This window comes from Cetorhinus maximus, chromosome 10, assembly GCF_964194155.1.
Source record: "Cetorhinus maximus chromosome 10, sCetMax3.hap1.1, whole genome shotgun sequence".
In the NCBI taxonomy this organism is placed as follows: Eukaryota; Metazoa; Chordata; class Chondrichthyes; order Lamniformes; family Cetorhinidae; genus Cetorhinus; species Cetorhinus maximus.
The window spans coordinates 127,732,260-127,747,618 of NC_135888.1; the positions used below are offsets into that span (position 1 = coordinate 127,732,260).

The 15,359-nt window shown below is 45.5% G+C and overlaps 1 protein-coding gene across 1 annotated transcript in view; it reads left to right on the top strand.

Annotated features, from left to right (window-relative positions):
- LOC144685352 (uncharacterized) overlaps positions 1–14,442 on the top strand; it is a 160,212-nt gene extending 145,770 nt beyond the window's left edge. The window contains exons 14-17 of the mRNA XM_078549761.1: positions 1,355–1,419; positions 9,479–9,820; positions 12,345–12,614; positions 14,438–14,442. Coding sequence (XP_078405887.1) covers positions 1,355–1,419; positions 9,479–9,820; positions 12,345–12,614; positions 14,438–14,442 — 682 coding nt within the window. The remainder of the gene's footprint in view (positions 1–1,354; positions 1,420–9,478; positions 9,821–12,344; positions 12,615–14,437) is intronic.
- The last annotated feature ends 917 nt before the right edge of the window (positions 14,443–15,359 follow it).

Here is a 15,359-nt window from a genome sequence, read left to right on the forward strand (position 1 = left end):
CATGAGTGCATAAATATTAATTGCTGTCAATTAATACACTCATTTGCATAAAATTCAATTTTTTTTGATCAATATCATTTAAATAGTTTTGCTGGAGAGATCTTTTGTAAATGTATTTTTTGTCTATTCTTCCTATAATTGGTAATTACATTTCTCTTTTTAATTCCTAATTCAATTACTTTATTTTTAGTTTAAAAGTCTATGGGCTGGATGTTACAGGGCATCATGATCCCTACATCCCCGTCTTAAAAGTCACTGGGGGTTCTGCCCATCACACTGGCAGCAGCGTTTATTGCCTTAAGGTGAGACTTTTGTCCCTATTGTGGGAGGAAATTCTGACATAAAGAGCTGGCAGCCAGTCATATGGCCAGCAGTCTCTAGTCACAGCAGTGGCAGATGGAAGCAGCAGTCTCTAGGCACTCCCAAAAAAGAGAAGCGGGGAATTAAGATAAGTTGAGGGTATCACCAGGACCAGGCTGACAGACCCAGGTGAGGAAGTTGATGGGAATGGGGCCAGGTTGGAGAGGCCAGTAGGGAGTGGGACCATTGTGGCTGAGGAGTCTGACACCGATAAGCACAGGATGCCCACCAATGAGGTCACTCCCTTGCCCGACAGCAGTTCGAGCAGCTAAAGCAGCTGGGCTTCCCACATGGCATTGGCCTCCCCCCACCACAGGTGAAATGGCAATGTGTACGTGATGAGGCCCTTATGAATGTGTCGCTAAAGGTACTCATTGGTTGTTTTGGGCTTGATTTTCCAGACAGGCTTCTCATTAGAAACATTAAACTTTATTTACAGGCTGTAGCAGCAGTTACATGCTTCCAACAAGCTCCACAACGAGAAGAAGAACTCCCACTCTAAGGTTCCCCACACTTAGAGCTGATTCGTTACGTGTCACATGATACTATACAGCAGAATAAAATTTGAGACAGTTTAGCAATGGGTGGGTGGGCAGTGGGCAGGACACCCATTGGATTTTATGAGCCCTCCTGCCTTCAAACCTGCCGGCAGAGGAGAGTATGTTGCTGTGGGATAAATGTGGATTATATATGGTCCGTTGTATGTGAATATGTATAACTTTTATTACGCTTATCAGAGGGAGAGATGGTATCATGACTGAAGAATTTCATTGCACGTTTTATATTTCCCAATGAGAATGAGGAAATAATGTGTTAAGATGTTTTACTTCATTTCATTATATACACAGTCTGAGTGATAAACACATTGAAGAAATGTGTTTCAGTTACACTTCATGTTTTTTTGGTGCTATATAATCAATAACTGTATCTAAATGTATATTTCTCACAGGCAAAGAGACTGAATCTGTGAAATGAGTCTACTATTTTCCTGCAGCAAATTGCCAGCTGGTTCGATGTTCAGTTTCTTTGTGTTTCTACTTCCGCCTGATTTCACACAAAGTAAGTGCCTTATTTCCATCAGTCACAATTATCTTACTTTACACTATCATAGTGTTTAATGAATTTACATATCTACTATTGTGAAAGGAAATAATGTCTTTATTATTATGTTCCTGCTCCTTTTAACAGGACATGTAAGTTCACTTTTCCGATTCCAGCAATGGAACAATTTAATAACATGAAAACTTTGAACATATATCTCATTGCTCTTAACTCCGTTTCCTGAACTATCTCTGAATTTCCCTGTTCACCTCTACATATACTCTTGCATATAACAAACTTCTATCATATAGCTTGCTGTCACATTTCAAAGTATCACAATCACTCCGTGGAACTCTTTCTGGAATCCATATATTTGATATTTAAACATTCAATTGTCAACCGGTTACATATGTTACAGAATTCAGGTTTCCAATATATAATAATATTCAAATGTGAATTTATGGTTCTAAAATGAGGAACAGTTGAAAGTACTTTATTGTTTGAGCCTATAGAACCTATTGTAGCGACGCAAAATGATGGAAATACTCAGGTCCGTCAGAACTGACGATAAGTCATTGACCTGAAAAGTTAAAACGAGTGAGATTTTAATTCAATTAAAGCTCATTCGTTAAAACAGATTTAAAATTGGGCCCATTGCCTCTCTTTCTCTCTCCACAGATGCTTCCGGAGTTGCTGAGTGTTTCCAGCAGATTGTATTTTTATCTCAGATTTCCAGCATCCCCAACCATATTTGTTTTTTTTTTACACGATAATGTTCAACTCAAATTTAATTTGAAAAAGTTTAATAGTTTTACACAGTTTGGTTTTTCAACCAGAGCTATTGTGATTCTAGTATTTGTGATGTGAAAATGTAACCAAAATATTGGTTATAGTGAGGATTTTACTATTTCACTTTTACCCTTTAAAATAAAGGCTGATGATGATTTGAAGGTGGAAATATATTCCAGTGAATGACGAACTATTGACTGAAAGATGGGACTAATGTCACAAGGGGCCATTTGGAAATATTCAAATGCATTAAGTACATTTTTCACCATCACAGCCATGGATGTCACCTGCACTGATAAGGCACAGCACCTGAAATACACTGCCAGTCAGAATCCTAGAGCTGGTTTATCCCCGTCACATTTCAGACACAGTGAAGAGTGGACGCAGGAAACACCTGAACTCATCCCAACTTGGGAAACCCCATTACAAGATAAACAGGATGGAGACCCACATAACTGTATCCTTCCCCAGTTTCTCTCCCATGAGCTCCTGTCCATCCTGATAATGTCCCCTGTAGACCAGGAGTCACAAGGAGTTCTGGAACCTTTATATTCTGTATAAGGATTTAAACACGTCCCCTCTTTTTATTTTGATTGTTTTTTTTTTCGTGTTGTATATTCAGCTAAATCTCATAATCAATAGACTGAATATAATAGGATTGTTCTGTTTTTCTCTGTAATAGTGATTGAAATGAAGACAATATTATTCGCTGATTATAAAAATATGACTCTTAAGTTAACACTATAATTATTACATCTGCCGCCATATGTACACACTCGACCTCTCCCTTCAGCAGCACACACTCACCCGATCTCAAAGCTCTCCTTGTCCCCAGTTCCACTTCATTCTTTGTCTCATCCAACGCCTGAACAAGAAATATTTTCTCTTCCTTTCAGGGGTTGAGGAATGCAAGTTCCAACAACTTCCTTTATTCTGCTACTAACACCTGCTTTACTCTTTAATACTATTATTACCATGGTCTTTTCTTGTGTTCTGTGACATATTTGTCATTTAATCTCTCCAGACCTCTAACCTATCCCTGACCTTTTATTTTGCTCCACCTGCAACCCCCCCACATTTTCAACAGCATAAACCTCATCACATTTCTATCTAATCCCAGTTCTGAAGAAGAGTCATATTAGACCCAAAGTGCACTAAGTGTGGTTCCAGATGGGAAAAAGGACGCTTTCCCTGCCAGCCACAATAATAGATTTTCAAACCGTATCGTAACATTCCCAACATTTCCAGACTCATTAATAGTTCAATCCCGGCAAACACGTTGTGTTGGTGGTGGGGCAGCCTCTGAATCGCCTGCCCCGCCATCACCTGAGGCCTTCAGTAATCTGGGCAACATATTTAAAGACCTCCTCTGCAAAGAGCTAATTATCAAGGTATCGCTGCAGGAACTGAAGTCAGAAAGTCACCATCTGGGTGTGTCGGCACACCAGCGCCTGAACGCCCTCCCTAAGCGGGAGACTCAGAACCTCAACAGCGGCCCAGTGCAGCCTTTTGCCCCAGAAGAGTCCAACGAGCATTCTTTGGATTTTAGTGACAATGTCTGGGGGAGGGTTCAAAGTGACTAGCCGGTACCACAACATGGCGGCAATCAGCTGGTTTATGACCAGAACTCGAACATGGTAAGACAGCACTCGGAGCAGTCCTGTCCAGCGCCGCAGGCGAGTGGTGACTTTGGCCTCCAGCTCCTGCCTGTTCACCGGCCAGGATTCCTCAGCAGGGCAGAGGTGGACCCCCAGGTAGATGAGGCTTGTCCTGCTCCAGGTGAAAGGCCTGAGCTCCTCAGGTGCGGGATCCATCTGCCGCTGACCAATCAAAAGTCCAGAACACTTGTCCCAGTTGATCCTGGCAGAGGACACAGCAGAGTAGACCTCCTGGCACTCGTCCATCCTCCACAGGTCAGCTGGGTCAGTGAACATGAGGAGCACGTCATCCGTGTAAGCTGAGATGACCACCCCGATGCCCGGCCTGCGCAGAACCAATCCCGACAACCTCCTCCACAAGAGGTGCAGGAAAGGCTCCACACAGATAGAACACAATTGGCCACACAAGGAGCTGCCCTGACGCACTCCTCTCCCAAAGTGAAGGGGCGCCGTCAGGGACCCGTTAACCTTAACCGGACAGCCTGTGGCAGCGTACAGAAGTCAAGTCTGAGCGACATGATGCAGCCCGAACCCAAATACTTGCAGAGTCCTGAATAAATATTCGTGATCCACCCTGTCGAACGCCTTCTCCTGGTCAAGAGAAAGGAAGGCACTCAACACACCAGTCCTGTGGGAAAAGTGGATAATATCCCAGACCAGACGGATGTTATCGAAGATGGTGCATCCTGGGACTGTGTAGAACTGGTCAGGGTGGATCATGTGGTTCAGCACGGTGACAAGGTGAAAAGACATTGCCCTGGTAAAGATTTTGTCATCCGTGCTGAGGAGGGAGACTGGGCACCAGTTCTTCAGGTGGCGGAGATCCTGCCTCTTAGGCAGCAGGATAATCACAGTCCTGCGCCACAAGAGGGGCATCGGTTACAATACTCTCCCCCAGGACCCTCACAAAGCTAGCATTGCCCAGGCACCGTTCAGGAATGATGGTAACTATCTGTAGATGCAGCTGGCTCTGGGCACTGTTAGCAAACACAGGCGGGGCAAGGGAAGATAGAGTAGGGTACAGGTCTCCTTCCCCTCAAAGTTCAGTCTCTCACAGCCCTCCCTGCACGAATGTTGCATTCCTACCCCTGCAGACAGCCAGAGAGACAAAATACAGTTCATTTCTCCCACAGGCTCCCACCTCTTGCAGCAAAAGTCCTCCCCCTCGAGCTGTTGTTGAGTGCTCTCCCCTTCAGCTCTCCCCAAACTCCCACTCCCAGGCTCTTCAGACCTTGCTAGGAATCACAAGGCCCTACCCTGCAGTAGCAGGTTCTACTAGACTAGCAGCAGCAGACTTTTTGGCAGCAGTCCTCTTGATCCAGTTGAGGACTAGAAGGAAGTACCACAGCAGCAGGAACAGCCACATGAATACTTCAGCAGCAGGAACAGGAACAAAAAATTGCACAGCAGCAGGAATAAACACTGGAATACTGCAGCAGGAACAGCCTCAGGAAAACAGCAGCAGGAACAGCCTCAGGAAAACAGCAGCAGGAACAGCCACAGGAAAACAGCAGCAGGAACAGCCACAGGAAAACAGCAGCAGGAACAGCCACAGGAAAACAGCAGCAGGAACAGCCACAGGAAAACAGCAGCAGGAACAGCCTCAGGAAAACAGCAGCAGGAACAGTCACAGGAAAACAGCAGCAGGAACAGCCACAGGAAAACAGCAGCAGGAACAGCCACAGGAAAACAGCAGCAGGATCAGCCACAGGAAAACAGATGCAGGAACAGCCTCAGGAAAACAGCAGCAGGAACAGTCACTGGAAAACAGCAGCAGGAACAGCCACAGGAAAACAGCAGCAGGAACAGCCACAGGAAAACAGCAGCAGGAACAGCCACAGGAAAAGAGCAGCAGGAACAGTCACAGGAAAACAGCAGCAGGAACAGCCACAGGAAAACAGCAGCAGGAACAGCCACAGAAAAACAGCAGCAGGAACAGCCACAGGAAAACATCAGCAGGAACAGCCACAGAAAAACAGCAGCAGGAACAGCCACAGGAAAACAGCAGCAGGAACAGCCACAGGAAAACAGCAGCAGGAACAGCCACAGGAAAACAGCAGCAGGAACAGCCACAGGCAGCACCAAGCTCAACCACAGCAACAGCCACAGCTCAGCAGTAACGAGCTGCATCTGAGACCAACCAGGAAGCACAGGCTGGGCCCTGGTGTGAATCACTTGTACATAATGTTCACTGTTGTAAATAAACTCCCAAGGATGTCTCCTTGCCTATGGCTCCTTGTTCTGATGAGCAGTGTCCGTGTCACTCTGATGTGAAATCTTGGTTCCTGCACAAGATAAAGGCAGGTGTCTCAGTCCAAGGCCTCTTCCCTGTGCTTATGCAACCTTCCCAGCACACTGATGGTGCCTTCACTGTCACTGGGCACAATAGTCATGCCTGGACCTCAATAGGCTTATCTTTGCTGCCAGAGTGTCCTGGGCCGGTGGCACAGAGTACCATCATTTTCTCTGTGTGCTCTCAGCACCTTTGAGGTGTGGCTGGCCCACCATCTCATCAGCATCTGTGTCCGGTGACAGTGTGGTCCTGGAGGCATCTGCTCATGAAGGATGCCATAGGAACAGGAGAAGTTAAAGTTTCCCCAGAACATCCCCATGATATGATCCTGTTCACAGAGCGCAAGAGGGTTGCCACAAGCCAGACAGGAGCCAGACATTCACATAAGTTATGTGAGGATCTACGGAGTGTCTCCACCGCGTGTCATCATCATCCTTCTGGAATGTAGGGACTATGGGCATCCGCTGCATCTGCATGACAGGAGCCTTATCACAGAGGGTATGTGCACTGTCATCAGCCAGACAGGAGTCAAATGTTCACAGATGCAAGGTGAGGATCTATGGAGCCCCTTCACGGCAAGTCGACAACATTCTCCATGAATCTAGCAGCTATGAGGGCCTCCCGAACGTGCCTGCCTCACCTGGACAACACGATAGCCTCATCGCTGTCATCCTCCCCTTCGAGCACCTCATCAAACTCATCCCTGTTGACGTCCTCTTCAATGGAGAGACAATCAACTCCTCCATCTTCTCCTCAGGCAGCTCCTCCCCAGGTTGCAGCGCCAGGTTGTGAAGGGCGCAGCAGTGATGACGATGCGTGAAATCCTCTGGGGAGTATATATTGCAGAGTCCAGGCACCACAACCTCAATTTCAACATCCTGATGGTCTGCTCCACCAAGGTGCAAGTTGCAGCATGAGCCTCATTATACCGTCGCTCTGCTGTATTCTGAGGCCGCCTCACAGGCGTCATCAGCCACGTCCTCTGTGGGTAGCCCTTGTCCCCCAGGATCCAACCCTGCAGCCTGTGGACGCTGGAAGATGTCAGGGGTCTGAGACCTGCTGAGAATATAGGTGTTGTGGACACTCCCTGGCAATTGCCTGCAGACCTGTAGGATGCGTTTGTGGTGGTTGCACACCAGCTGAACATTCAGAAACTGGAAGTCCTTGCAGTTGACAAAGATGTCCGCTTGTTGTCATGGAGACCTGAGTACCACGTCAGTACAGTCAATGGCACCCTGCACCTGTGGGAAACCTGAGACCTGCACAAATCCCAGTGCTCTTTCATCCTGGCTTTCCTGATCTGGGGCTCATTGCACAAAGCTGTGTGCCTTCATGAATATAGCATCCATGGCGTGTTGCATCTTATGTATTATGAGAGTTTCTGACTCAAACACCCTTACAGACACTGAGTTCCAGGCTCCCACCACCCTCTGGGGGAAAATGTTTCTCTTCAAATCCCCTCTTATCCTTCTACCTCTTACGTTAAATCCCTGCCCCCAATCCATGCCTCCGGGATGCCATTGTATGTGGAGGCTTGTGAGATCCCACAGAGATCACCTGTGGACCCCAGAAAGGAGCCACTGACTTAAAAATTGAGTGCTTTGGTCACTTTCTAGGCCACTGGCAGTGGATACCTTCTATGTCTCCATGGCAACAAATCCTGCCGTCACTGGCAGATGTGACTTATCAGTTCCCTGGTCATGCGCGGTCTTCGGCGACACTGTTTCTCACTCATCTACAGGAATGACAAGTGTCGTCTGTAGACCCTGGGTCTAGTTGGGTGCCAATCACAAGGCTCACTGTGGCTCATCAGCGCCATGCACAGGAGCCCCAGCTGCCTCTTCCTGAGGGTGCTGCTCCCCCCCTGCCCACCCAGGTGCCTCCATTGCTTTCCTCTCCTTCATTTCTGCTCTCTGTGCACCACGAGGTATACAGATAGTTCACCAGACTCCATGCTCCTGCCAGATGAAAGAGAGAGACGCGTGGGTTAGCATGGGTGTACATAGAACCTCTCTTGGTTAAGTCTAAAAGCCCCTTAATGCATGTTGGAGACTGCTGGCCACCACTGGGATGACCAGAGTTCAGTGCACTGCATGGCTGCCCAAAACCCCACCTACATCTACCCTACTCCACAGGACCAACTGACGGCAGCTTTGCCCACTGGACTGCATGGTGTGCTCTCAGCTCGGGTGCAGGCATTCTCCTAACCTGCACTGCAAGGCTGCACTGTTAGCTTGAACCATGGGGGAGACTAGTCCAAAACTGAATGAAGACATTGCAAGGGGCTGTGAGCACCTCCACTAGTGACTGCTCCATGACCAGCTTTTGCAAGGAGATTGTATGACTTTCCCATTCGTCCAGTTGTTCTGTAGTCCACTAAACCGCTCAACTGTTTGCAGTTTGTTCCCGAGTGGTGAAAATTTCAGGGGCATTTGGTGGCACTTTCATGCCTCTGCATTGCTTCACTGGGAAGAGAAGCTAGAGGCCCGACTCCAAGCATGTCAATGTGGCTGCATCTGAACTGTCTCAGCTGTGGAGGAACGGTCACTTCATACAATGTTTCCCTAACGTGTGGCCATCTCCCTCCGCCTCTGCCCCGCTCCCTGCATGTACTTCTGCACCACCATCAGGCTGTGCTGCCTTCCCACCCCCCACCAACGGCAGAGCAGCACTTGCTCCTGAACCGCACAGTCAGCCAGTCGGGAAATAGCGAAATGCCTGTGCCCTCGCCTGAATGTGTGGCGCCTGTTCCTTAAGTTCAAACAGGCGACCCTGGCGAGCGCTGTGTAACGTTAGTGCACACTCGCCCCCGAGTTCCTCTGGAAACTCAGCTCACCAGGTGCACCGTCTTTTACATGTTGCTGTGAAACACGTCGACGTATAATCTCGCCGATATTCCCAGATGATCCAGCACGGGGGGATGATTCCAGTGGGCAGGGCTTATAATAATATGCAGATGTATGAAAATGACATTCCTGATGTGTGGCAGCAGGAAACGTGGTCACCTATTGACGGGTGGAGGGGACGTTCGCAAAGCTGGTTTCACAACAGAGTGGAACCGAATTTTGGCCTTCTCGCCATATTGTTCACTCACGCCCACCATGACGCACGACACCAACGGGGACGGCAAATTACAGCCAAAATATTAAGTATTTTTCTCTCTTCACAGATGCTGCCAGACCTCCTGAATAATCCCAGTATTTTCTGTTTTAATTTCAAATTTTCAGCATCTGCAGTATTCTGCTTTTATTATGAATTATTACAGACATTGGATTAAGAACTTGGATTAAGAATTTGAGATTTACCATTAAATAATTACATTTCTTCTTTCTAACAGGTAACACAAATCATATTTATTTTTTGGATAAGAGAGGTGATATCTCACTAAAAGGACCAGACTATACTGTAGATGGTCCTGTTGTCTGGAAATGGAAACCACACTCAGGGCAAGAAATCCAACAGCTGGTTACTTTTCGGAGAGACAGATCGGGCTGGTGGAGCGCAAAATGGAGCAGACAATTTAAAACCAACGAGTTGTTCCAGAGGATAATAAAAGATCGGAATACCATTGATCTGAGAATTCACCATCCCAGAATTCAATTTGCTGGATTGTTCACCTTGACTCAGACACAGCCAAAAAATGAAATCCTGAAACGTTATGAAATATTTGGGATCAAAGGTGAGTGGAACATAATACAGAAAAAAACAATGATTCTCCGTAAATAATTTCAGGTGTAATGATGAGAGATTGCCGGGATCACATTGTTCAGGATTTTGGATTTTGGGTCGGGACGCCGATGTTTGGGTCAAATGGGGTTTACAATCCTGCCCCTGTATGGGCACAGTCACCCAGCAATGATTTTCCTTGAATTGGTCAATTAGAGGGCAGGCTGGCCTGCTATTTGAGGATGGTGGCCGGACTCTCGAAGCTGAGGACCAATGGGAGGATCAGATAAAACAGCAGCCTGCAGCTCCGGTAAGAGAGAGGGGTTGCATCCATCTTGAGGTGTTCCTTCTCCAAACTTCTTAATCTTTTAAATTAAAATTTTGTCCCAGCAATCGGATCATAATTGTGGAAGTGGAACCCTCTACAGTGTGGCCTATGGCTGTAGCTGTGGCTGTGCAAGTGGGGAGGACCTGAAAGCCAGTCATGAGTATTTGTCCCCCTGCTCAGCCACCGGGTGGTAGCCGGCAGGTAGCTGGCCTAGTTCCCCCAGGCCTCAGGAGGCCCACAGACCGACTGGAAAATTTCAGTCTGAGTTTGCTGATTGCCCTTGATAGGCCTTTAACTCCTCCCACTTTGGGTAGCCTTCCTGACTCCCAAGCTGCCTCCAGGAAAATGGCCCAGGGATGGGATAGTTCCAGGAAACAGGGCTGGGGGTGGGGTTGTGGCATGAAAATTAGCCCAGGAGCTTTATATTAGCCAGTGCGATGCACATCTCTCATCATAATTATCAGGGGAAAGATTCTGTTCATTGTTTCTATTGAAATGGTCAACCTGAGTTAAAGAATATTGACAATTTAACCAGAAACAACAAACTGAGGAATCTACCCGATAGACACTATTATGGTCTATACACTGACAGACTCTCTGTAAGATGTACTGAATTCTGTTACCAAATAGCTCCCTTGTGCTAATAACTTTCATCATTGTGAGATAGAGGGAAAATCAGAGAATCAAAGGGCAGAATTTTCCCTGTCCCCAGGAGGTGGGAATGGAAGTGGTGTGCCCAGAATTTCACGGGGATCTGTGGCAGATTATCTCCCCGACCATGTCCTGCCATGGGGGGATTTTATTAATGGTGTGACCAGAATCGGGCAGGCTGCCCATCACAAGGAGGTGGGAACCCAATTGGAATATGTAAATTCCTATCAAACTCCATTTTTCCGGGCCATCAGCATTTTGCCATCAGCGGATCGACTCCCCGTCGTGTGGAGAGGCCACCAGCTAAATGAAGATGGCTTCTCAGTGACAGCCTAGGGGGGAGGGATTTTAACATTAAAAAGGGGGCCACGGCCCACTGGGGAATTCATGCACATTGATCTTTGAAGTTGCTGGAACATATTGAGAGGAGTTCACAAAGCATATCCAACACTGGGTTTCATTTATGAAGTTACTGGCCAGAATTAACCTGGAGGTAACCCGGAAGATGTGCTTTGCACCCCCCTACCCACTCCCCCGTGCCCCCCGACCACCTCCAGCTGTCCCCAGGCAAGGACTACACAGGAATTGCCCAGGAAGGTCAATCTTCTATTGGATAACAACCCTCCACCTGGAACCATCCGAAACTCCGATTTATATCGGAGAATTTGATTGGTTCCAAATATTTAAGCAGAATTAAAGCCAGGATTAAAGCCAAGTCTAAAACAAGGATAGATCGTAAAAATGTTCTGGCAGTTCCTCCAAATGTTTGGCACCATGTGCAGATTCCAAAGTCCCTCATAATTCTGGTTTCCTCAAGTAGAGTTTAACTCCTTTCCCTCACGCGGGGTTTAATCATCACGTAGCCTCTGACAACAGACTTACTCCATCCGAGTTCCATGGATACAGTTATCACCAAAAAGGCACATTTCAGCTCATGACAGTCCTGATGGCGTAAATTCCCCAGAGTCAAAGTTCCAGTGAATCCCTTTTACAGTCACTGGGTTTAATCCCCCACGTGAGCCTAATTTAGTTACAATCCCGGTGGGGAACCAAAACAACCAAATTTATCAAATCCCTTCCAAAGAAGAAACTTCCAACAAGATTTCACTTTTTATAACTTTAACACAAATTAGAATCAACTTAAATTAAACATGAATCTGTACCATAATAATCACTCTATGACTCCAGGAATGGTAATTGTGCTGGTGGATGGCGACCGAGAATTGTCATCCCCACTGTGTTGTTCTACTGGTAAGATGCACTTGTGTTTAATCTGGCCAGACCCTTTAATGCAGGAAGGTACAAGTGCTGATACTCTTTCGAGTTATCAACAGTCACAGATTGCAACTCTTTTGAGTACAATCACAGTTCTTGGTTTCCAGGAGTGGGACATTAACCCACAACCCTCTGATTCAAAGGCATGGGTGCTATGAACTGAGCCACAGCTGACACCTCCACATGTGCTGATGATGAGCACATCCCAAGATCAGTTAGAACCTAATCATTGGATTGTAAATGCCACTAATTACATTAAATCTTATTGATCTGTCTTTCACAGCTGAAGCAAGTCCACAGCAGCCTGTGGTGGGCAGTGACATCACTCTCAGTTGTACCATCTCCAGACTCTCAGATACAGTCAGTCTTCACTGGAAACAGAGAGACTCATCTCAGCAGAACCGGAGGAAAACTGATGGGATCCGACTAAATAATACAGCCTATCTGATAGTCAAACATGTTACAGTAGAGGATGGGAAGTTGTATGATTGTGAAGTGAAGGAAAATGGATCCATTGTTATCAAAGGAAATGCAGATTTTCCTGTTTTCCAATGTAAGTGCAATTTCCTCACAGTGAATATTCAGAGTTACTAACATAAAACTGGGACAGAGAAGTGTAGTCATGCATGTGAATCATGAACACTTCATACCAACAGTCACAATGTGGGGTTCTGATAAACATATCAACATTGAACAAAAAGCTGAGCTCTCTCCTCTCAATACCACTTCTAGTCAAGTGCTGCTGCTACTTAGTGATTCCAGTTGGTGCAGACTGTAGGTTTCAAATAAGCATTGAGTTGGGAACAGGACTAAGGGAAGAGGGAAGGACAGGGAATCAATGACAATGAACGGGAGAGGGAAGGATGGAAGTGATAGGAACGTAGATTAGTAATGGTGGACAGAGGGAATGGCAGTGACTGGGAGTGGAGCTCTGGGAGTGGACGAGGGGAAAAGATGCGAGTGACAGTGAACAGAAGATCAGAGCTTGTATTTACACAATGTATAGAAACAATCCAGGTAACTGAATGGGGAAGCAGTGACCAGCTATAGACAGAAAAGTGGAGTTTAAGGAGCTAGGACATAACTGATATTTGCTTTTCTTGTCTCTCACCTTATTGAGACTGGAATTGTCAAATTAAGTGAGGCAGTTCAACAGCGGAAGGTAGAAACTCTGAATTGCAGCATGTGTTTTATAAATGGTGACGCACTGTTTAATCAAACCAGCAAATGCTTTCAGTCGCAGAGCGACTTGAAGAGAGAAAAGATATTCTTCACTAAAGAGGGAGGAAGTGGGTCTCAGAATGAGTGAGAATGTTCAGAAAGGCGAGTGAAAGCTTAGAGAAAGAGAGAGGCTTTCAATCCGTGCGAACACAATGGAGGAGGGGGAGAGGGTCAAGAAGGGAAAACTGGAAGTTAGACTGAAGGGAACAGAAGATTTTGATACCAATTGTGGAATAGAGGTAGGGGACAATGAGAGAACGACAGAGAATGTGAAGGAGATCATCCTGCAGGAAATTGCTGAGTTAAATTGGGATGAGGCTGTGGAGTGATTTGTTGATGATGTTGAAGATTTCAGATTTAATGCATTGAGGGACAGGGAGACAGTGTCTGTTAGTGAGGATGGTCAAGGAGGATTAAGTGTGGGATAGAAAATGGACAGATAACATGTTCAAAGTTGTCTTTGTGAGATGTTATAGGTGCTGTTAATTTATTATTCCCCATTCATGATTGCTCCCTGGACAATAAGTAAAGGATTCCCAACCTTCCAATTTTGCCAGCTGGCAAGTGTATTGCTCGAGCAAATAAATTGACTTTGGGTTAGTCTGGATGATGAAATTTGAAAGATGTGATAATAGAGAAATAAAAAAAATCATGCAGGAATTGCACAGGTATAAATCCTGTACAAGATATTAAGTGTAACAGGAGACAGATGTTCACTGTGAAGAAACCATCACGTTGACAGCAACTCAAGCAGCAGCAACTGGATTGTGTTAAAGTGGGCCAGGGGCATGGAGCAGGTATCTGCCCATTTCATATTAGTGAGATGAGAACTAGAGGCAGAATTTTTTCATGATATTCTGCATCATGCTATTTCTGAATAATTATTACATACAAATGTGGACTGCACTTGCCTGAAGGGAATCATATTCGGGACATTGCAAAAGTCTATACAAACTGTAGCCCCATCAGCAGAACTCGATGTTGTTGGCAGAACCTCATAATATTTGGGCATGTGATGTCATAGTGTCATTCGTAGCCAAAAAAACATAGTATAACTCAAAAAGATTTTATTTTATTTTCAAGACAATCTATTGATTTTTCATTTTGAATTCAGCCAATTTACAATGTTTAAACAACTCTTATCTTTGACAATAGTGTGATGAAACAAATTTAAGATGATCAAAGCACAAAATATTTTCGCAAAGTTAAGATTATTCATTAATTTTACTGTTTTCTGTACCTCCACAATCTACAATTCTAACACATTGTTCTCTGTCGCTCTATTACAGATTTATATGGGAAGAGTTACACTCTTTATCGATCAGGCACAGATCACAGTGAACTCTACCTGATTTGTTATGGTGATTATAAGAGTAATTTTACCTCTGCCGCATGGAATTGGACATCACATCATCTTCCAATTTTGAAGGAAACAGTAACTTCTGTATCAAATTCCCAGGTCATCAATGTAACCACTGTCCACTTTGAGAATCGACTGGTCCCCACAGCGGCAAATTTTAATGGTGCGAACTTCAGTCTGAGGATTGTCCCTGTTCTGTTTGAAGATGCTGGAGTTTACAAATGTTCTCTGGGACCACATAAAATGGTGACCATTCAACTAATCACAGTTAAAGGTAGGAGACGGAATGTTGTTGCTGTTTTCAATGATCAAGTCAGTGTTTAAAATGTAAATGATTTTCTTGTTTACACAGTGACAGCTGAACCATCTGATGCAGTGACTGAGGGAGACACCGTTACTCTGACCTGCTCTGTCTCTGATGTCACTGGATCAATGAGACTTGTTTGGATCAATAGTGATGGCAAAACTGTTGTAGAGAAAACATTGAAGGAAGAGAAACAGGAACAGGGTTTGTTACAACTGATTATTCAGAATGCCGACCGAGACAGAAGGAACTGGACATGTGTTTTGTTTCATCAAAGCATTCCAAAGGTTTTAATTCCATATTACCTGAAGGTTAACAGTAAGTGTTTTAGATTTTACTCTTTCCTCCATCGAAAGTTTATACTGCTTTTTTATTATGGTGAGCGCTTACTTTTCATATCTTCTTACACGGGG